This window comes from Leopardus geoffroyi, chromosome E1 (genome assembly GCF_018350155.1).
Source record: "Leopardus geoffroyi isolate Oge1 chromosome E1, O.geoffroyi_Oge1_pat1.0, whole genome shotgun sequence".
In the NCBI taxonomy this organism is placed as follows: Eukaryota; Metazoa; Chordata; class Mammalia; order Carnivora; family Felidae; genus Leopardus; species Leopardus geoffroyi.
In genome coordinates, this window is record NC_059330.1 from 14,276,360 (window position 1) to 14,298,236 (window position 21,877).

General features: G+C 40.2%; 1 protein-coding gene across 2 annotated transcripts in view; it reads left to right on the plus strand.

The window, feature by feature from the left end:
• Positions 1-767: 767 nt before the first annotated feature.
• Positions 768-21,877, plus strand: part of METTL16 (methyltransferase 16, N6-methyladenosine) — an 81,792-nt gene continuing 60,682 nt past the window's right edge. The window contains exons 1-3 of one of the 2 annotated variants that reach the window (XM_045487757.1): positions 775-927; positions 1,808-1,896; positions 8,643-8,770. In XM_045487757.1, coding sequence (XP_045343713.1) covers positions 8,643-8,770 — 128 coding nt within the window. In that variant the 5' untranslated portion in view covers positions 775-927; positions 1,808-1,896. Of the gene's footprint in view, positions 928-1,807; positions 1,897-8,642; positions 8,771-21,877 lie in introns of both variants that reach the window. The other variant, XM_045487756.1, reaches the window with a different exon arrangement.

Genomic DNA, 21,877 nt, shown 5'->3' on the forward strand with positions numbered 1-21,877 from the left:
CCATTTCTTAGCCTCTATCTCTCAATTTTACAGCAGCACTTTGCCAGAAGCTTTCATATTAATTACTAGGACTCGGGCAAGCTTCAATGGAAAAAGTTACTACGTGAGGGCCCAGAGGATGACTTTAGTCCTAGCTTAAGTTGTATACCTTTTTAAAGTGGTTTATCTTTTTGTCTCCATTATGAAATGAGACTAATGCTCACTCTACTTACCAGAGGGTGAAAGTATAACCGAGTTGAAAAGAAAAATGAAAAGCATTTAATAGAGCTTCCAGCTCAAGTGGCAGGTGAGGAGACAAAGAACATGGACTTAGTGTCATCCGGTGTGAGATCTTGAACAAACGACTTAATATTTCTGATCCCCAGTTTTGACGCTGTAAATGCGATTACGCCTCACCACACCACAGGTTCATCAGTCATGATTAAATGAGGCAACATACGAAGAGAGAGACCTGTTGCACAATAAACGCTAACTGCTCGCCATCAAATCCTAAAGTCCCCTCCCCCCGCCGTTCTCATATTCCTGCCCAACCCCCGAGGGTGATTTAGGAAGTCTGAAGTGGGACCCAGAAAGCTACATTTTTAAAAATCTACATTAAAAAACAGACAAACGAAAAACAAGTTCTCAAACCGATTTTACGCCAGGTGCCCTCACGCAAAAACACTCCGCTTGCTACCACGCCCCTTCCTTGTGTCAGGAGCCTCAAACTCCAGATATCGCGACGGTTCTTTCTTTCTTCAGACTCTGCTACAGGTCGCGCGAGAGTGCTTCGTCCAATCACGAGGCTAAATGGCTGCCCAACATGGCGGCGCACTTGGAGCGTAACATCTGCGTTTCTAGGCGCTTCGCTCTGCGGGTGGTTTAAGACTCTAGGGTTAAAGAGGCCTACTCCAGACTGGTCTTCTTGAAGAAACGTTGACTTCAGATGTGAGTCATTTAATATTTCTTGGGCGGGAGGAGAGGTCATTTAACCTATGTACGGCCCGAGTTCCTTATTCTCGGGTCCTGGGCTGGTGAGTTGCTGACTTCGGGCCTGGGGAGACAGACCCGATGGGTGTATGTGTGTGTGTTTGCGTGCGCGCGCGCGCGGATTCTGCACCTGTGAGGTACTGACTTTGGGTCTAGGGGGACAGACCACATGGGTGAGTGAACGGTTTGGGTGGGTGGATGGGTGCGCGCGCGCGCGCGCACGTGGAGGGGGGTAATGGTGGTGGGGCGGCTGGGAGGAGTTGGCGTATAGAATGGAGGCTAGGATTGAAGTGAGAGAGGTCCCAGGGGCTGAGGAGGTTTAGAGAGATCCGAAACTGAGGCGGGAAGACTGGGTGGATAAGATGAATGTGTGGGAGGAGTGGAGGAGATGGAGAACTGGCAATGGCGGAACTAGAGGAAAAAGTCAGAGTTATGAATGAAGGAAGGCAAAGTGAGAAAACGGAGATTGGGGTTGAACGGGGAGAAATTTATGCAGAAGAAATTTCGAATTGGAAGCGGAAATTTGAATTCGAAGCGGAATTTCGATTCTTTTGTGTTAAGATAAACGGTAGTTTAAGACTGTTATTTAGAGGGTTAGGAGAAACCAAGGAAACAGCATGGAGATGGCAAAGATCAAAGAGAAGCGAAGCCTCAGTTTCAAGGGTGTACTCCTTTGGCTTTCTGGACTGACCTGGGTAACCCACGAGAGACATCCTTTTTGAGTGTCCAGTTGAAGGCTGTTCTACAAAGAATGAAAGTGCTGTGTTTTAGTGTTCTGGGACAGTGAAGAGTTTCATCGTGTGTTCAGTCAATACTTAAAGAGTGTCTACTCTCCCAGGCCCTAATTTAGGCGCGGGGATATCACAGTGAACAAGATAGACAAAATATTTTCCCACATGAAGTTTACTGGCAGGGCAGTTTTGAAAAGTAAGTAAATGCTGTGTATGGAATATCGGATGGGTAAGTTCTATGTAGAGTACCAAAACTATTAAGGGAGTGGAGTGTGTTAACTCACTGCACTAAGGAAAGGCATCAGGGGCGCCTTGGCTGGCTCAGTTGATAGAGCATGCTACTTTTGATAGAGGGGTGGTTAGTTCAGACCCCACGTTGGGCATGGAGCATACTTTAAAAAATAATAATAATTTTTAAAAAGTGGGAAAGGCATCAGTGAGAAGGTGAGGTTTTATCAAAGACCTGAAAAAGGTGAGGCGCCTTATATGTATGTATTTCTGGGGGAAGAGCAGTCTATACAGACCAAGTACAAAAGCCCTGAGTCAGGAGTGTGCCAGATTTGATTAAAAAACAAACAAACAAACAAGGAGGGCAGTGTGACTGGATAAGAATGAGCCAGGAAGAGAAAGATTAAGTTCGAAGTGGGAAGTGACAATGTTTATTCCAGCTAAGTGTTGATACTCAGAAGAATAAGATTTAGCTAAGACCCCATTGCCTGCATTAGGAGATTGGTTAGCAAAAGGGTGGCTTTATTGATTTTTTTCTGTATGTATTCTAATCAGAAGGGTTGATTAATGTAGGACATGAATTGAATTTGCTGTATCTGTAATTTAACTTGTTCCACATATGTTCAGAGTGTCGTGTGTACACTGATGTCATGTATGCAGTCTTTAGAATCTTAAATGTTTTGCAGAGCCTTACATACCAATGTCTCTTGAAATTACTGTTAGGGTACTTTTCTTTTGTTGCTTGCCAGAATCACAAGAAAGGAGAACATTTTCCTTTTTTTTTTAAATTAAATTTAATTTGTTTATTAAAAATATTTTTTTGATGTTTGTTTACTCTTTTTAAAAAATTTTTTTTAATGTTTTATTTATATTTGAGAAAGAGACAGAGCATGAGTGGGGAAGGGGCAGAGAGAGACGGAGACAGAATCTGAAGCAAGCTCCAGGCTCTGAGCTGTCAGCACAGAGCCCGATGTGGGTCTTGAACTCATGAACCACGAGATCATGACCTGAGCTGAAGTCAGACGCTTAACCGACTGAGCCACCCAGGCGCCCCTGATGTTTATTTACTCTTGAAGGAGAGAGATAGAACATGAGTGGGGGAGGGGCAGAGAGAGAGGGAGACACAGAATCCAAAGAAGGCTTCAGGCTCTGAGCTGTCAGCACAGAGCCGGATGAGGGGCTCGAACTCATGATCTGTGAGATCATGACCTGGGTGGAGTTGGTTGCCCAACCGACTGAGCCACCCAGGCGCCCCTTAATTTTACTATTTATTTATTTACTTTATTTTATTTTTTTAATTAAAAAAATTTTTTTTAATTTTTTTTATCTTTTTTAAATTTTATTTTTAAGTAATCTTTACACCCAACATAGGGCTTGAACTTACAACCCCAAGATCAAGAGTCACATGTTGTACTGACTGAGCCAGCCAGGTGCCCCTTATACAACTTTTTCATGGGGACGGGTTCTTGTCCTAGTTTTATGCTCCCCTCTTTCTTGATAGTCTGTAAGGGTATATTAACGTTAGGAAATTAAAACTTGTATGTAGTGAGTTTCTGTGATAACGTTAGGGGCAAAAGGTGGTAGTTTAGTATGCTGAAAAGCTTTCAGGTGACTATTAATTCCCCTAAATTCTGAATTATTCATTGACCTAACAAATACTTATTGTATGCCAGTTGCTGGTGGATGGAATAAACAATAAGATGGACATGGTTGCAGCTTGGGAGGTGGGGTGGGGGATAGGACAGACAAATGTAAACTAAAGAACTTTGAGGGAAAAGCCTAGAATGCTTTGACAGTTGGGGTGCCTGGGTAGCTCAGTTGGTTAAGTGTCTGACTTCGGCTCAGGTCATGATCTCACGGTTCGTGGGTTTGAGCCCCATGTCAGGCTCTGTGCTCACAGCTCAGAGCCTGGATCCTGCTTTGGATTCTGTGTCTCCCTCTTTCTCTGCCCCTCCCCTGGCTTGCACATGTCTCTCTCAAAAATAAATAAACACTGGGGCGCCTGGGTGGCGCAGTCGGTTAAGCGTCCGACTTCAGCCAGGTCACGATCTCGCGGTCCGTGAGTTCGAGCCCCGCGTCGGGCTCTGGGCTGATGGCTCAGAGCCTGGACCCTGTTTCCGATTCTGTGTCTCCCTCTCTCTCTGCCCCTCCCCCGTTCATGCTCTGTCTCTCTCTGTCCCAAAAATAAATAAATGTTGAAAAAAAAAAATAAAAATAAATAAATAAATAAATAAACACTAAAAATTTTTTTAAAAGGTATATATTTTTAAAAAGGTGTATATATACATGATGGAATATTACTCAGCTATTAAAAAGGATGAAATCTTGGGGCACCTGGGTGGCTCAGTTGGTTAAGCATCCAACTTCCACTCAGGTCATGGTCTTTTGGTGGTTCACGTGTTTAAGCCCTACATCAGGCTTTGTACTGACAGCTCAGAACCTGGAGCTTGCTTCGGATTCTGTGTCTCCCTCCCTCTCTCTCTCTCTCTTTCTCTCTCTCTCTCTCTTCCTCTCTCCCTCCCTCCCCCACACTCCCACTCGCGCTTGGTCTCTGTCTCTCAAAAGTAAATAAAAACATTAAAAAAATTTTAAAAAGAATGAAATCTTGCCATTTGCAACAACATGGGTGGTCCTAGAGGATATAGTGCTAAGTGAGATAAGTCAAAGAAAGACAAATACCATATGATTTCACTCATGTGGAATTTAAAGAAACAAAAAAAAGGTAGATGAGCAAAAAAAGACTCTTTTAGTTGTTTATTTTTGAGAGAGAGAGAGAGCGCGCGCATGTCTGTAGAGGAGGGTGGTGGGGAGAGACAATTCCAAGCAGGCTCCACGTTCAGCTCAGCTCAGAGCCTGACTTAGGGCTCTATCCCATGACTATGAGATCAGGACCTGAGCTGAAATCAGGAGTTGGACGCTTAACAGACTGAACCACCCAAGTGCCTCCCAAAAAACAGACTCTTAAATGCAAACAACAAACTGGTGGTTGCCAGAGGGGAGGTGGGTGGGGGGGATTAAAAGTACACTTACTTTGGGGCGCCTGGGTGGCTCAGTTGGTTAAGCGTCTGACTTCGGCTCAGAGCCCCGTGTCGGGCTCTGTGCTGACAGCTCAGAGCCTGGAGCCTGTTTCAGATTCTGTGTCCCCCTCTCTCTCTGACCCTCCCCCATTCATGCTCTGTCTCAAAAATAAATAAACGTTAGGGGCGCCTGGGTGGCGCAGTCGGTTAAGCGTCCGACTTCAGCCAGGTCACGATCTCGCGGTCCGTGAGTTCGAGCCCCGCGTCAGGCTCTGGGCTGATGGCTCAGAGCCTGGAGCCTGTTTCCGATTCTGTGTCTCCCTCTCTCTCTGCCCCTCCCCCGTTCATGCTCTGTCTCTCTCTCTGTCCCAAAAAAAAAAAAAATAAATAAATAAATAAATAAACGTTAAAAATAAAATTAAAAAAAAAAAAGAGCACACTTACTTTGATGAGCCCAGAGGAATATTTATAATTGTTGAACCATTATATCATACACCTGAAACTAATATAACATTATGCTAATTATACTTGAATTAAAAAATTAAAAAAAATTTTTTTTTCAGTGTAGAAAGCTGTCAAAAACCTGAAATAAGAGTGTTAGATCCATTACTATGTAAAGTTACATCTCTAATAAGCCTACAAAGGAAAGGTGCTTGTTGCCAGGAGACACTATAATAAGGGAATATGATTTAACTAGTGAGATTAGGGAAGAAACACTTTCCTGAAGAAGAGATGTTTGAACTGTAAGAGTAAAAATGAGTAGGAGGGGCGCCTGGGTGGCTCAATCTATTAAGCGTCTGACTCTTGATATCCGTTCCGGTCATGATCTCACAGCTGGGTTAGAGAATTGCAGCCTCACATCAAGCTCTGTGCTGACAGTGTGGAGCCTGCTTAGGATTCTCGTTTTCTCTGTCCCTCTCCCACTTGCTGGCTGCAGTCTGGCTGTGCTCTCTTTCTCTCAAAAATAAATAAATAAAAACTTAAAAGAAAGGGTAAGTAGGAATTCAGTAGGTGAAGAGGAGGAAAGAACATTACAAAGGGAATAAACTGTGTAAAGACCCTGTTGCCAGAGTGGAGGGACAGAAAGAAGAGCAAGGATAGGTGTGACATAAACTGATGGTGAAAAACTAGGTAAGGCCATGCTGTGCTGGGCCTAATATGTATGCTAAAGTAATGAGTTTGTTTGAGATAGCAAGCCTGTGCGAGGGGGTGGGGGGGGGGCGCAGAGGAAGAGAGAATCTTAAGCAGCCTTTCTGACTGGAGCTGAAATCAAGATATCAAGAGTCAGAGGCTTAACTTTAACCAACTGAGCCACCCAGGCACCTTAGTGGTTTTTGTTTTTAATCCTCTGAGTAAAGATTTGAACAGGTGGGCATAGGAGAAGGAAGACATAATGAGATTTGTGTTTAGGAGATGATCTCTGCAAGGTGGAAAAGGGAAATTGTAAGACTTGATTTCGTGTGGCCAAGTAGGAGGTTGTTTTAGCTATCCAAGTTAATTTGTACTGGGCTGATACCTGTGAAGATAGGGAGGAATAGATGGATTTGAGAGGTATTTAGCAGGTACAAATCCTCGTGACTGTTGATTTTGGGGGATATGAGAGGAGTATAGAACTAGCAAGTGATGCCTAAGATTCTGACTTACATAACTTTGTTTAGGTGAATGCGCCTTATAAAAAACAATGGAAAATACAGAGTGATAAAAAGAAAATACAAATCAGTTGCCACTGAGATATACACTAAAATATTTTTTTAGGGACGCCTGGGTGGCTCAGTTGGTTAAGCGTCCGACTTCGGCTCAGGCCATGATCTCTCAGTTCGTGGGTTTGAGCCCCACATCGGGGTCCGTGCTGACAGCTCAGAGCCTGGAGCCTGCTTTGGATTCTGTGTCTCCCTCTCTCTCTGTCCTTCCCCACTCATGCTCTGTCTCTGTCTTTCAAAAATAAACAAGCATAAAAAAATTATTTTTTCAAATTACCAACTGCACAATTTACTAAACCACTACAATGGCTTTTCTTCCAGTGTTTGTCTTGCAATATAAATGCATTAACTTTTTTTCCCTTTTTGTAATCTGGAAGAAGACAAAATTGTTTGTTTTCATTTGGTTTTTAGCTACCTAGGAATGACAAGACTGAAATTTATAAAATAGAAAGTGTATTTTGAAACATTAGTGACTTTATGGTGTACTACCAAATATTCAGTCCATACAAGAACACTGTAAAAAGTACCTCTGACTATTACTTCTTGGCTGTAGATAATACTGCCTTCTACCCCTTTGATGCTTTCAAAAGAATGGTTTCTGGTTTTCTTCCCATAGTTTAAAAAAAAAATCATATGTTGCATACATTTTTCAAACTGTGATAAAATATACATAACCTAAAAGTTAACCATTTTAACCATTTTTGAGTGTACTATCCAGTGGCATTAAGTGCATTCAGTGTTGTGTAACCATCACCACTGTCCATTTCTAGAAGTTTTTCCTCATCCTAAACAGAAACCGTGTACCCATTAAGTAATAATTCAACATTCCTACCTCCCTCCCAAACCCTGGTAACCTCTATTCTGCTCTCTATATGAATTTGCCTATTCTTGCTACTATAAGTGGGAAAATACAATGTTTGTCTTTTTTGTACGTGGCTTGTTTCCCTTACATAATGTTTTTAAGGTTCATCCATGTTGTAGGGTGTATCAGAAATTTATTCCTTTTTATGACTGAATAATATTCCATTGTATGTATGTGCCACATTTGGTTTATCCATTTATGGACATTTGGGATTGTTTCTACCTTTCGGCTGTTATGAATAATGCTGCTGTGAACACTGATGTGCAAATATCTCTTTGAATCCATGCTTTCACTTTTCTTGGGTATATACTTAGGAGGGGAGTTGCTGGATCATGTGGCAATTCTTACTTTTTAAAGAACCGCCAAACTTTCCACAGCAGTTGTACACATTCCTCCCTGCAGTGCGTGAAGGCTCCAGTTTCCTAACATCCTCACCAATGTTTATCTTTTTTTTTTTAACTTTTTAAAATGTTTATTTATTTTAGAGAGAGAGTGCGAGCAGGGGAGGGTCAGAGAGAGAGAGGGAGACACAGAATCTGAAGCAGGTTCCAAGCTGTCAGCACAGAGCCCGATGTGGGGCTTGAACTCATGAACCATGAGGTCGTGACCTGAGCCAAAGTCCAACGCTTAACTAACTGAGCCACCCAGGCACCCCTCTTTTTTTTTCCTTTTTAATAATAGTCATCCTGGGGCGCCTGGGTGGCGCAGTCGGTTAAGCGTCCGACTTCAGCCAGGTCACGATCTGGGCTGATGGCTCAGAGCCTGGAGCCTGTTTCTGATTCTGTGTCTCCCTCTCTCTCTGCCCCTCCCCCGTTCATGCTCTGTCTCTCTCTGTCCCAAAAATAAATAAACATTGAAAAAAATTAAAAAAAAAAAAAAATAATAGTCATCCTAATGGGTATGAAGTGATACTGTGGTTTTGATTTGCATTTCCCTAATGATTCATGGTGATGTTAAGCATCTTTTCATATGCTTATTTGTTGTGTACATTTAAAAAATGTAACTTGTACTTTCTCAGTTGATTAGCAGAAATATGTTGGCTATAACTGTTGACTTGGCAACCACAGCTTTTTCCCTTTAATTTTTTTTTTAAACTAAATATGCTGACTTTTTTCCTTTTTTTTTCTTTTTAAAGATGGCTCTGAGTAAATCAATGCATGCAAGGAATAGATACAAGGACAAACCTCCTGACTTTGCGTATCTGGCATCCAAATATCCAGATTTTAAGCAGCATGTTCAGATAAATCTGAATGGAAGAGTGAGGTAGGTAACAGATGAAGAATTCTTGATAACTGTATTATTCTAGTGTAATCTGAAAGGACACAAGTGTAGTGGAAAGCATACTGGGCCAATACTATACCTGAATGCTAATCCTAGACTTTTCCTTAAATTTCTCATCTGATCTTGGACAGATCACTTAACCTGTCTGGGTTGCATCTTTTTAAATTGTAAAATGAGAGGATTGGACCAAATACTTTTTAAGTTTCTTTCTGGCTTTAAGAAAACTTGATCTCCGAATTATCGCTTACCCAACAGAGATTTCAGAGTAAGTGCAGAAACCTTGAGATTGTGCTCTAAAACTTGGTGCTGATGAGGGTCTAGAGTCCTTATTTTAAGTGTATGTTTATTTTGATGTAGTAGGAAAATCATCAGGCATCAAAACTGATTTCACAGATACTTAGGATGTCGTCAAATTTAAAGTTAAATTTGGTAAAAATGTTGATTTTAAAAATTAAGGAAATAATAATATGAGTACTTAGGGAAATAGCAAAATTATGGTGATGATTTGGGAATAACTGATGTGTATGTTATACCTTTGAGAAGGAAATATTTCACTGCATTCCTAAACTCTATGGGAGTTATAGACTAGAAATTCCAAGCCTTCTTGGGGACAGGTGTGGTGATTCAACTGGGGAGGAGGAGGAGCAGGATTGTGGAGAAAAGGGAAGGTAAGGAATAATAGGATAATAGGGCCTGAGACATTTTGATGACCTCTTCTACTAGCAGTCTCTTTATGGCTTTAAAAATGGAAGCCCTAGGGCAGGACTTAACCTGAAGGCCGAGATACCCTAGAAATCTTATAAAAGTTTAAAAATAATGTATATTTATGCTCATTTTTCTGGGAGATAATTCTTAGTTTCTATCAGATTCTGAAAGCGATCAAGGCCCCCTTCAACAATACACAAAGGTTGAGATCAAATACCCTAGAACTATGGTTTTCAAGCTTTTTTTGTCACTCAGTTAAAAGTTGAGGACCACCCCATATATGAGGACCACCCCATATATGAATGCTTGTACAATTCACGGTGTTACTATATTAAGCACATTAGACGACATAATATGAAATAGAAATTAAAAAAATTTAAATAAGAGTTCCAGTATTTTCTTTACATGCTCTAAAGAATTATTTTTGGCATCTTACTGTGGAGATGGTCTAGAGAGATTGAGTTAGTATTTCTTTTGGTGTAGATCATCTCTACCATCGTGCTTAAATCTTCGTTTCATAGTTATATATGTGGATGTTTTATTTGTCCATGTAGCTTTAGGACAGATACAGTTTTTTTATTCTTGGTTTCCTGTGTGTTCCTATCATTGTACTTAATTACTTAACAAAATGTCTGTTGATTAACCATTTTGTGCTAAATTCTTGGAAAAGCCATAATAAAGAAGAAAGACAGTGACTTCGCATTTGGAGTTTACACACTAGTAGGGGAAGTGGACAAATAAACACATTTGGTGTGGCAGAATCTGTGGGATGTATGGTAGAATCACATAGAAGGGAGACCCAACTGTGACTTTGGGACTTAGAGAATGATTTGAAACAAAAGTGGTGTCATGGTTGTGCTGAAGAATGACTAGGAGTTAGCCGGATAGAAGAGTGTTACAAGTAGAGGGAACAGTATGTGCAGAGCACTGAGCAGTAGGGGAACTGGAAAAGCAGAGTGTGCCTGAGTTACAGTGGACAGATGAGTCTGGAGATGATTATGCTTGTAGTACTTTACAAGGCCCACTTAGGAGTTTGGAATTTATTTTAAGGACATGCATCAAGGGTTCTTGTATCTTCAGAGCTACCCACCCCCATCCTTATCCACTAACATTTAAAAGTAGAGGAATAACATGTTCAGAATTGTGTTTAGACAGAAGTAGTCTGGGAGCATTGCGGAGGATAGGTTGCAGGGGAAATTAAGATTGGAGGTATAGGGAGGTAAGTAGGAAATGGTTTCAGTAATCCAGATTAGACATTGGTGGCCTAACTAGGTAGAGGCAGGAGGGATAGAAATCACTGATGAATTTGAGAAAAATTCATGAATAGAATGAGCAGAACATGGTAGAAATTAAGGAGTGTGAGCCAGGTGTGGTGCTTGGGATTCTAATTTAGCAAGAGGCTCGGTGGTAGTACCTGGTTTATTGAGTTAGGGATCAAGGGGGAATGAGCTTGTTTCTGGGGAGATGAGATTTTCGGTTTGGGTTATATGCAATCTGAGAAAGCTGTGGGATATTCAAGTAGGGTTATTTAGTAGGCAATTGAAAATGGAAGTCAGAAGAGCAGGACAAAGCAGTGATACGGGGTGATGTTAGTAGAGGCCTTGGGTCTTTGAACTGAATCCTGAAGACTGAATAGAAGGGGGAAGGAGGGGCACCTGGGTGGCTCAGTCAGTTGAGTGTCTGACTTCGGTTAGCTGTCTGAGTTTGAGCCCTGCATCAGGCTCTGTGCTGACAGCTCAGAGCCTAAAGCCTGCTTTGGATTCTGTGTCTCCCTCTCTTTGTCCCTCCCCCATTCGTGCTCTGTCTTAAAAATAAACAAACATTAAAAAAAAAAAAAAAAAGGGTAGGGGAAAGAATTCCAAGTACAGAGAACAGAATTTTGTGAAGGGTGTGGAAAGTTTGGAGAATTGCACGTAGGTGGGGCTGAAGTGGACATAGGATAGCAGGTTGGGGAGTAACAAGATGAAAAAAAGAACAGGTCATGAAGAGCCTGTCATAGCATGCAAATTAACTTGGTTGCTCAGACACAGAGGAACCAGAGGAGGATTTTTAAGATGGCTTAAGATTTATATTTTTTAAAATAATAGCTCAGAGAAGACCAGACAGATTTGTTATTACAGCATATCTGAATGTATTAAAGGTGCCTGGCAAGTAATAGACATGCAAAAAATTTATTGAATTCACGAGAGTTAATTCCTCTGTAAAATCTAACTCTGTGCCATTTACAAATGGCAAACTTACTTTTTCTCTAAGTTTGTATTTAAATTCCAGCTAGTTAACATACAGTGGAATATTAGTTTCAGCTGTAGAATTTAGTGATTTATCATTTACATACACCTGGTACTCATCACAAGTGCCTTCCTTAATACCCATCACCTGTTTTTTGTTATTGTTTTTGGTGTAAATAGATGATTTTATTAAAGCACAGGGACAGACCTATGGGCAGAAAGAGCTGCCTACTCATCACCTGTCTAACCCATTGCCTACCCCTCCTCCTCCCCCTGTCCACCTCACAAGTGACCTACTTAAATTATGGATTAATGGAAAATTAAAGGGATGAACAAAAATTTTCTAGGCAAATGAGAGTTCCCCCAAATTAGAAAAAGTAAAATAGAAGATAAGAAAGCATCAAATTGGAAAAAAAGGACTAGTTTATGTTAATAAAAACAACAATTTTCATTGAAAGTTAAAAAAAATGAAGGTCACCTGGGTGGCTCAGTTGGTTAAGCATCCAACTTTGGCTCACATCATGATGTCATGGTTTGTGGGTTCGAGCTTCACATTGGGCTCTGTGCTGACAGCTCAGAGCCTGGAGCCTGCTTCGAATTCTGTGTCTCCCTCTCTCTCTGCTCCTCCCCCACTCATTCTCTCTCTCTCTCTCTCTCTGTCTTTCTCAAAAATAAAAAAACGAAGGCTTCAGCATTTTGAAAAATATAACAGAAATATCTTTAATAAGTGTTTAACATGGGGCACCTGGGTGACTGTCAGTTGAGCATCCAACTTGATTTCAGCTAAGGGCATGATCCCAGCGTCGTGGGACTGAGCCCCAAATTGAGCTCCATGCTGCGCATGGATCCTCCTTGAGATTCATTCTCTCTCTCTCCCCCTCCCTCTCTCTCTTTCTCTCTCTCCCTCCCCCCCTACTTGTGAGCTGTGAGAGCGCTCTCTAAAAAAATTAAAAAGTGTTTAACATAATTTGGAGACACTTTTCCTTGTATTTCTAACCAAGTAGACAAAAGTAAACAGGGAAATAACCTTAGGGACTTTCAGAGGATTCACAAATGCCTTGAAAACAATTAGATAAAAATACTTGAGTTGGAGGCACGTCTGGCTGGCTCAGTCTCTAGGCTATTGATCTTAGGGTCATGAGTGTAAGTCCCATGCTGGCCGTAGAGCTTACTTTAAAAAACAAACAAACAAAAAAAATGGTATATTTTTTTTCTTGAGGAGATAGGGTTCAAAACTTTGACCTGTAATTTAGAACTTCACTTTTAAAAAGGGTCATTGACCCAAAAACCATTAAGTACTGCTGATAGGAAGTCTAAACAATACATTCAATAAATTTGATTTAATTATATGTTTTGAACTTTAAAAAATTTTTTTATTAAAAAAATTTTTTTTAACACTTACTCATTATTGAGAGACAGAGGGAGACAGAGCATGAGCAGAGGAGGGGCAGAGAATGGGGGAGACACAGAATCTGAAGCAGGCTCCAGGCTCTGAGCTGTTAGCACAGAGCCCGACACGGGGCTTGAACTCTCAAATCAAGAGATCATGAGCTGAGCTGAAGTTGGACACTCAACTGACTGAGCCACCCAGGCGCCCCTGTTTTGAACTTTTAAAAAAATATTTTTATTTATTTTTGAGAGAGCACAAACGGGGGAGGGGTAGATAGAGAGAGAGGGACAGATGATCAGAAAAGCAGGCTCTGCACTGACAACGGTGAGCCCAATGTGGGGTTCGAACTCAACGAACTGTGAGATCATGACCTGAGCCGAAGTCGGACATTCAGCCAACTGAGGCACCCAAGTGCCCTTATGTTTTGAATTTTTAACCTATAAACATGAATGCATGTTTTTATATTCAAGTAATCTCTACACCCCACGAAGAGCTCAAACTCATAACCCTGAGATCAAAATTTGCAAGGTGTACTGACTGAGCCAGTGAGGCACCCCATATTTGCTCACCTCTTAAGCAGGGTGTGTGTGGTATGGAGAGGGGGTATTTCTGAGTCAGTCACTCTAAGGACTGGTCTTGAGGTGCCACTTAGCAGCTCTGGAGGTTTTAGATAATTAACTTCACTGAGACTGAATTTCCTCATCTAAAGAACACAGGGATAAAAAGACATATTTTGGTATTTGTCATAAGGGTTAGTGATAATGCATGTGAAGTGACACATTATAAACACTTAGCAAATGATAGGTACCCTTATTTTTGTTATGCTTGGTGTAATTGATAAGGTGACGAGGATTTCTAGTGTAATCTCCCTTTCTATTTTTCTTCTCTGCATCCATCACTGCCTTGTTGTAATCATGTCTGACCTTTGCAATTAGATTTTAGCTTGTACTTTTTCACAATAACCAGCCCCTTGGGGATATGCAACTGAGTTGAGCCCTGTTAGTTGAGTTTGGTTAGAGTGTGACACTTAACTGATTTGTTTTTAAGCCAAAGAGCCAGCATTGAAGGGTTTTGTCATACTTTATAACAGTACATATTTAACCTCTTGGTGAAGATCTAATGAATAGAAACCAAGTCAGAAAATTAGGTTGGGAGTCTTTAGCCTTTGTTGTTGTTACATGAGGTTCAGTCCTACAGTGTTAGAATGATTGTTATTTCAACCATTGGTCACAGAATGTATCCTTCCAAACTCCATCTATAATGGTAATATTGTATTCATTAGTAGCAGAGCAGGAGTTATTCTGGGGAAATCGGACATGGACTTGTTGACAATAGGCTATTTTGTGAAGCTGGATGTGTTAAACAACAAAGACTGATCGAATAAATTACTAATTTCCACGTGAGAGCTAATTTTAGTTCTTGTGATCTCAGAAACGAGAATGAAAAAAGATCTTGCCTGTGTTCAGGAATTTTTAATGTCCCAGGGTGCTACAGTGACCTAGATATTTAACCAGTAAAGCTGAATGACTAGACTTTGTCCTACAAAAGGATTTCTAACCCTCAGAGTAGTGTCTGTGTTTTCTTAGAGGTAAGAGAATGAACACTTGTCTTGCTAACAAAGTGTAAGAATCAGCTCTTTGTTGTTTTTTTCCGTTTCTTTAATTAGAATAACCTCTGCTTGATATCTTGTACATTTTGGTGATTAGGATGTAATTTCTTATTAATAAATTATATACTCTAGTCCATCAAGGTGAATATATGTCTATTTTTTAATAACAAGAATTGTTGATATAAATAACAACTCTGTTTGAAGGCACTAAGAAAACATTAATTATAATGCTGTTTCCCTTGCTCTGAGTGTTTTATAAAGCTATGTAATTAATGCTTCAGCTGTAGTACTGTCTTTTGTGATTGCTGTCACCGTGGGAAATAATCCTAGTTTGGTTTCCAACAGAATTGTCCCTCTTTCATGGAAAAGTATTCTGAAACCATGGGCTTGTTTTCCTTTTTTGAAAAGAGGATTTTGTTTTTTATTTTTTTATTTGTTAAAAAAATTTTTTTTAATGTTTGTGTGTGTGACAGAGAGAGTGAGCAAGCAAGCAGCAGAGGGGCAGAGAGAGACAGAGACACAGAATCCAAAGCAGTCTCCAGGCTCTGAGCTGTCAGCACAGAGCCTGATGCAGGGCTAGAACTCACGAGCTGTGAAATCAAGACCTGAGCTGAAGTCAGACGCTCAACCTGCTCAGCTACCCAGGCACCCCTGGTTTTTGTTTTTGTTTTTAATTATACAGACATTATAGAACGCTTAATGGAAAATTCTAGAAGTATATCCTTCGTAACTACATTTATGATGGTAATGTTGCAAACATAAAATAAAAAGTCACGGTTTTTACACCCCCAGAAGATGTAAGTACTTTGTCTTTCTAAGTCTTTGTCCTTATACATACATAGTATTTTTTGTGATTGTAATTTTGATAGATACAATAATAGGACTTTTTTTTTTTACCCCCACTTGACATTATAAGCATTTTGCATATAGTTAGAAAACACTGCTGTGAAAATTATTTTATGTAAAACGTATTCAGATAAAAGGAAAATAATGAAGAGAATGAAGGTGTGTGTCTACCCTATTCACCCCACCCACCATTTCCACATCCAGGAGTGGCTTTTACACTTCCAGAGTTTTCTATGCATATACATACATGGGATCTTTTTTGTTTGGTTTTTGTCTTTTATACAAGAATGCGGTCATAATGTACATATGTGATTTTATTCAAAGTTGTGCTTTTTTTTTTTTTTTTTTTAAATATATCAAGGAACCCTCTTCATAAAAGCACAGCCCATTCTTCTTTAATGACTACAGAGTATTCTCTTGTGTGGAGGTATTATACTTTATTCATCCAACTCCTTAATGATTACTTTTAGATTGTTCCTAAATTCTGTAATACAAAACAAATTTATTTAAGGGTCTCTTACTACTGACTTTTTTTAAGTTTATTTATTTTGAGAGAAATGGTGGGGGAGGGGCAGAGAGAGGGAGAGAATCCCAAGCAGGCTTCATGCTGTCAGCACAGAGCTTGATGCAGGGCTCCATCTCGCTAACTGTGAGATCATGACCTGAGCTGGTACGAAGAGTTGGACGCTGAACCAACTGAGCCACCCAGGTGCCCCTTACTACTGAATTTTTTAAAAGCTTTTTTTTTTTCTTTAAGCGAATTTAGGGTAAGTCACTGGGGTTTGCTTAGAAAATTGCAATACTTTTAACGGTACTTGGAAGGCCAGAGAGGTGTTTGGATGACTGGATTTTTCTTTACTGTCATCTGCTTCTTGGCTAGCACAGAGATCTGCATTTAAGAGATCAATATGAGGGGCGCCTGGGTGACTCAGTGGTTTGAGCGTGAGTGTCTGACTTCAGCTCAGGTCATGATCTCACAGTTTGTGAGTTTGAGCCCCACATCAGGCTGTCTGCTGTCTGTCACACAGAGCCTGCTTTAGAGCCTTTGTCCCCCATGCTCTCTGCCCTTGCCCCACTCACGCTCTCTCTCAAAAATGAATAAACATTTAATAAAAAAAAAGAAGAGAGGTCAATTTGATCAGGGTAGTTTCTTAACATTTTGCAAGTAGGATTTGGGTTCTTTGGTTAGCCTAAGGTTGTCAGTAATGGTCATTTCCACTGTTTCAGGATTTTTATTTTTTTATGTTACTGTCTAATTGCTTATTTGACCCATGAGATGTTAAAATAAAAAAATTAAATCAGTTGTGGATAACTGTGAATTGGTGGAAAACACAGCAAAAGACCATGGGTCTGCTTTTGGTTTTGTTGGACAAATGTTGTCATTCATGATTCTATTACTATTATTATTACTATATTCTAATCAGAGGTGTCCTTTGGATCCCATACTCTCCTCTCATCCCAGGAACCTTAGTCTGGTTTTCCTTTTCCTAATGACTTAATCTCTCTCTGTCACCTAGCTTCTTCTCTTTAACTTTTTGGAAATTTGAGATATCATTCACATACTATAAAATCATTTTAAAATGTATGGTTGTGTTCTTCTTAGTACGTTCGCAGGGTTGTGCAAGCATCACCACTAATTCCAGAACATTTTTGTCACCCCCGAAATAAACCTATTCAGCAGTCACTCCCAGCTCCTCTCTCTCTTCAGCCCTTGGCAACCACTAATCTCCTTTCTTTCTCTACATATTTGCATGTTTTGGACATTTCATATAAATGGGATCATAATATGTCGTCTTTGTGACTTTCCATTGACTTTTAAACATGTTTAAATCTTTAATTTAAAAATTATTAATAAAATCTCTCCATCAACCCTCTCACTTCCACTGCCCTATCTCACTTCTCCCTTGCACAACTCACTTGTCTTTTGCACAACTCACCTTCTTGAAGAATTGTCTGATTTTACAGTCTTCATTTTTTCCACACTATACTTAACCTTCAGCTTGTTCTGTGGTGGTTTCTGATTCCACCACTATCAAAACAGCTCTTGAAAAGGTCTCCATTGATCTGTTGTCATTAAATGCAGTTTTGGTTTTCAGTTGACTTCTGAGAAGCAGGTTACTCCGCCCATGCTGTCCTTCATGGACACCCTCTTTCCTTGGCTTCCTGGGCACCACACTTTATTCCACCCTTTCTGTATCCTTGCATAGCTTCCTTTGTAATGATTATATCTACAGCCATTAAAGGGGACTTCAAGGCTTAATGCAGGGTTCTCTTTGCTTCTGATTTTGTATTTTCCCCTTAAGAATTCTCATCACTCATCTCTCACTTGTTTGTGTGCATTTCACTTATTCTTTTGTTTCCCCAGACCAATTTTCTGGGCTCTGTACCTGGAGATCACTGCTTACTCACTATCTCTGCTTAGATGTCTCAGATTCAGCTCAGATTTATGATATTTCTCCTAAAAGTCATTCTCTGTTACAGTTCACAGTTTTAGAGAACGGCACTGTCTGTCCTGTTAACAAGCCAGAACCTGAGAGGACATCTATGAATACTTGTCCGTCACCAAATCTTGTTAAGTTTCCCCTTCTGAAAATATCTTCATTCTTTTCATTTTCCCCAAGCTTTGCCACTGCCACCTTTATCCAGCCTCTTAAGTCAGATAAAGGAATCACTTTCTAACTGGTGTCTCTGCTTCCACTTTGGTCTGTCTGTGTTTCATACCAGATGTAAGTCCTTAGCATAGATTATAATTTTCTTGGTGTGATGAATAGGTTTTAGTGTTGCTTTCAGTAGAGTCCCAGATTAGATGATAAAATGATATTGTTGCCCTAATTATAAGGCCCTGCATAATCTGGTTCCTATCTTCCTGTTTAGCCTCATCTGAAACTATACATGCTTACCTTGCCCTCCCCATTCTAGACACCGTGGCTGTCTCAGTATCTGGAATGCCCCATGAATTCAGAAAGAAGCTTTTTATTTTGATGAGGTCCCAGTAGTCCATTTTTGCTTTTGTTTCCCTCGCCTCTGGAGACATGTTGAGTAAGAAGTTGCTGCGGCCAAGGTCAAAGTGGTTTTTGCCTGCTTTCTCCTCGAGGATTTTGATGGCTTCCTGTCTTAAATTTAGGTCTTCCATCCATTTTGAGTTTCTTTTTGTGTATGGTGTAAGAAGTGGTCCAGGTTCATTCTTTTGCATGTTGCTGTCCAGTTTTCCCAGCACCGCTTGCTGAAGAGACTGTCTTTATTCCATTGGATATTCTTTCCTGCTTTGTCAAAGATGAGTTGGCCATATGTTTGTGGGTCCATTTCTGGGTTCTCTGTTCGGTTCCATTGATCTGAGTGTCTGTTCTTGTGCCAGTACCATACTCCTGGATGATTACAGCTTTGTAATACAGTTTGAAGTCCGGGATTGTGATGCCTCCTGCATTGGTTTTCTTTTTCAAGATTGCTTTGGCTATTCGGGGTCTTTTCTGGTTCCATACAAATTTTAGGATTGTTTGTTCTAGCTCTGTGAAGAATGCTGGTGTTATTTTGATAGGGATTGCATTGAATATGTAGACTGCTTTGGGTAGTATTGACATTTCAACAATATTTGTTCTTCCTATCCAGGAGCCTGGAATATTTTTCCATTTTTTTGTGTCTTCTTCAATTTCTTTCATAAGCTTTCTATAGTTTTCAGTGTATAGATTTTTCACCTCTTTGGTTAGATTTATTCCTAGGTATTTTATGGTTTTTGGTGCAATTGTAAATGGGATCGATTTCTTGACTTCTCTTTCTGTTGCTTCATTGTTGGTTTGTAGGAATGCAACCGATTTCTGTGCATTGATTTTATATCCTGCAACTTTGCCGAATTCATGAATCAGTTCTAGAAGTTCTCTGGTGGACTTTTCTGACCTTTTTAAGGTTCCACTAATTACACAGGTTCTTCAGCACCTTGTACCTATCTTTTACAGCATTTGTCACAGTGACAATTTTACATGTGCTTGGGTGCTTCTTGGATGAATACCTACCCTTTACCACAGTATCACCTTCATGAAGGGAGAGATCATGTCTGTATTTGCAAGTCTCTGGCATTTTGTACAATGCCTACTACATAGTTGATACATGATAAATATCTGTTGAATGAATAAAGGAATGAATCCCCACTGTCACAACTTCTTAAAAATTCTAACCTATTTCGTATAAGTTAGCTGAGCAAAGTAGTGTTCAAAGAAAGTGAAACTTTTTTTTTGAAGATTTTAAGTAATCTTTAAACCCAACGTGTGGGTCAAATTCACATCCCTGAGATTGAGAGTCCCACGCCTCACTGACTGGGGTAGTCAGGCACCCTGAGAGTGAAACTTTTTTTTTAATGTTTATTTATTTTGAGAGACAGAGAGAGAGAGAGAGAGCGAGCAGGGGAGGGGCAGAGAGAATCCCAAGCAGACTCCGCACTGCACCATCAGCGCAGAGCCTGACGTGGGGCTTGATCTCATGAAGTGTGAGATCATGACCTGAGCGGAAATCAAGAGCTGGACACTCAACCAACTTAGCCACCCCAGAGAGTGAAACATTTTTATACTTCATCTTTAAAAGTATAAGGTGGGGGTGCCTGGATGGTTCAGTCAGTTGAGCATCCGACTTCAACTCAGGTCATGATCTCACGGTTCATGGGTTCAGGCCCCACATCAGGCTTGCTGCTGTCAGTGCAGATTCTCTGTCCTTCTCCCACTTGTACTCTCTTCCTCTCTCTCAAAACAAAAAATGAAAAAACAAAAAACATTAAAAGTATAAGGTAACCAAGTATTTCAGCTTTTTTTATAATTCCACTGTTTACAGTATGGGGTGCAACCTGTCAGCCTGTGAATTTTGTAAGGCTTGCAGTTGTTTCTTGCCCACATAGATTTTAAGAATCAGGAAAATTTCATATAAAATTATGGGTTGTTGGTTTCCTTTGAAATTTTTAGAGATCTGGCAAAACTGGACTGACAAACTTGACATTAATTATCTGGAACTACATGGTAATCATACCCTTTGAATTGGCCTTTTGTGTCATCTGGTGTAATGCTACTAAAAGTGTGGTTATTGAACTAGCTACTCAGCCACAAACAATTTGCCACAAACAGAGATAAGCACCTTATGCTACATGTCTGTTTAGCAGACATTTCTTTGGTTGAATGACTTTCTTCAGTATACTGATTTACAGGCATGCACAAGCTCCATATCTTGTTAGGGACTGGCATTTTGAGTAGCACCTTGTAAGTATTTGAGTTTGCAATCCCTGATTTTCATAATTTTATTTAAAGTGCCAGTGCAAAGTAACACTCAGAAGTTGTAGGGTAGTAACTATGTCAGGATGTACTTCACTTCTTTTAATGCTGTTCAAGGTAATACTGTTCCAAGTTTATTTTTTTTTTAATGTTTTTTTTTTTTAATGTTTACTTTTGAGAGAGAGGGAGTGAGTGAGTGAGTGAGTGCAGGGCAGAGAGAGGGAGGCACAGAATCCGAAGCAGGCTCCATGCTTTGAGCTGTCAGCACAGAGCCCGATGCAGGACTCAAACTCACAAACCACGAGATCATGACCTGAGCCAAAGTCGGACATTTAACCGACTGAGCCACCCAGGTGCCCCCGTTCCAAGTTTATTTACAAGGTATCTAGGCTATTAAGTTTCTTTGATAGAAAAATTGGAAATTTTACATTTCAGATTTTTAGGCTTTGAACATAGATATTATATTGGAATATAATTCTGTTTGTGTGTTTAGCAGTGAAGCTTGATAGATTGGGCTACTGTTATAGAATAAAGAGTATGAATTCATTTGAATGCCTTAGTCTGGTACTCAGATGTGAACGTCTTTCCATGTGTATTTTGAGAGAGAGAGAGACCGCGTGAGCAGGGAAGGGACAGAGAGGTAGACACAGAATCCAAAGCAAGCTCCAGGCTCTGAGCTGCCAGCACAGAGCCCGACATGGGGCTCGAACCCACAAACTGTGAGATCATGATCTAAGCCAAAGTCAGATGCTTAATTGACTGAGCCACACAGGCACCCCACCCACGTGTAAAAATTCGATTCCCATTCTCTGTTACTGAGGGAAATGGAGTTGGCCCATCTTTTCACACACTTGATGGGTTTCACAGGAGTAAAATCCAATATTCTTTTTAGATTTAAAAGTAAAGTTTTTATAGATTTAAAACCCCCTTTTTTATGCTACATCATTTATCTTGTTGAATCTGAGATTGTACTGCTTTTATTTGAAGAAATACAAAGGTAATGAAAGTTCTTTTTTAACGAATTAATTTATTTTCTTAGTAATCTCTGTATCTCTGCACCCAGTT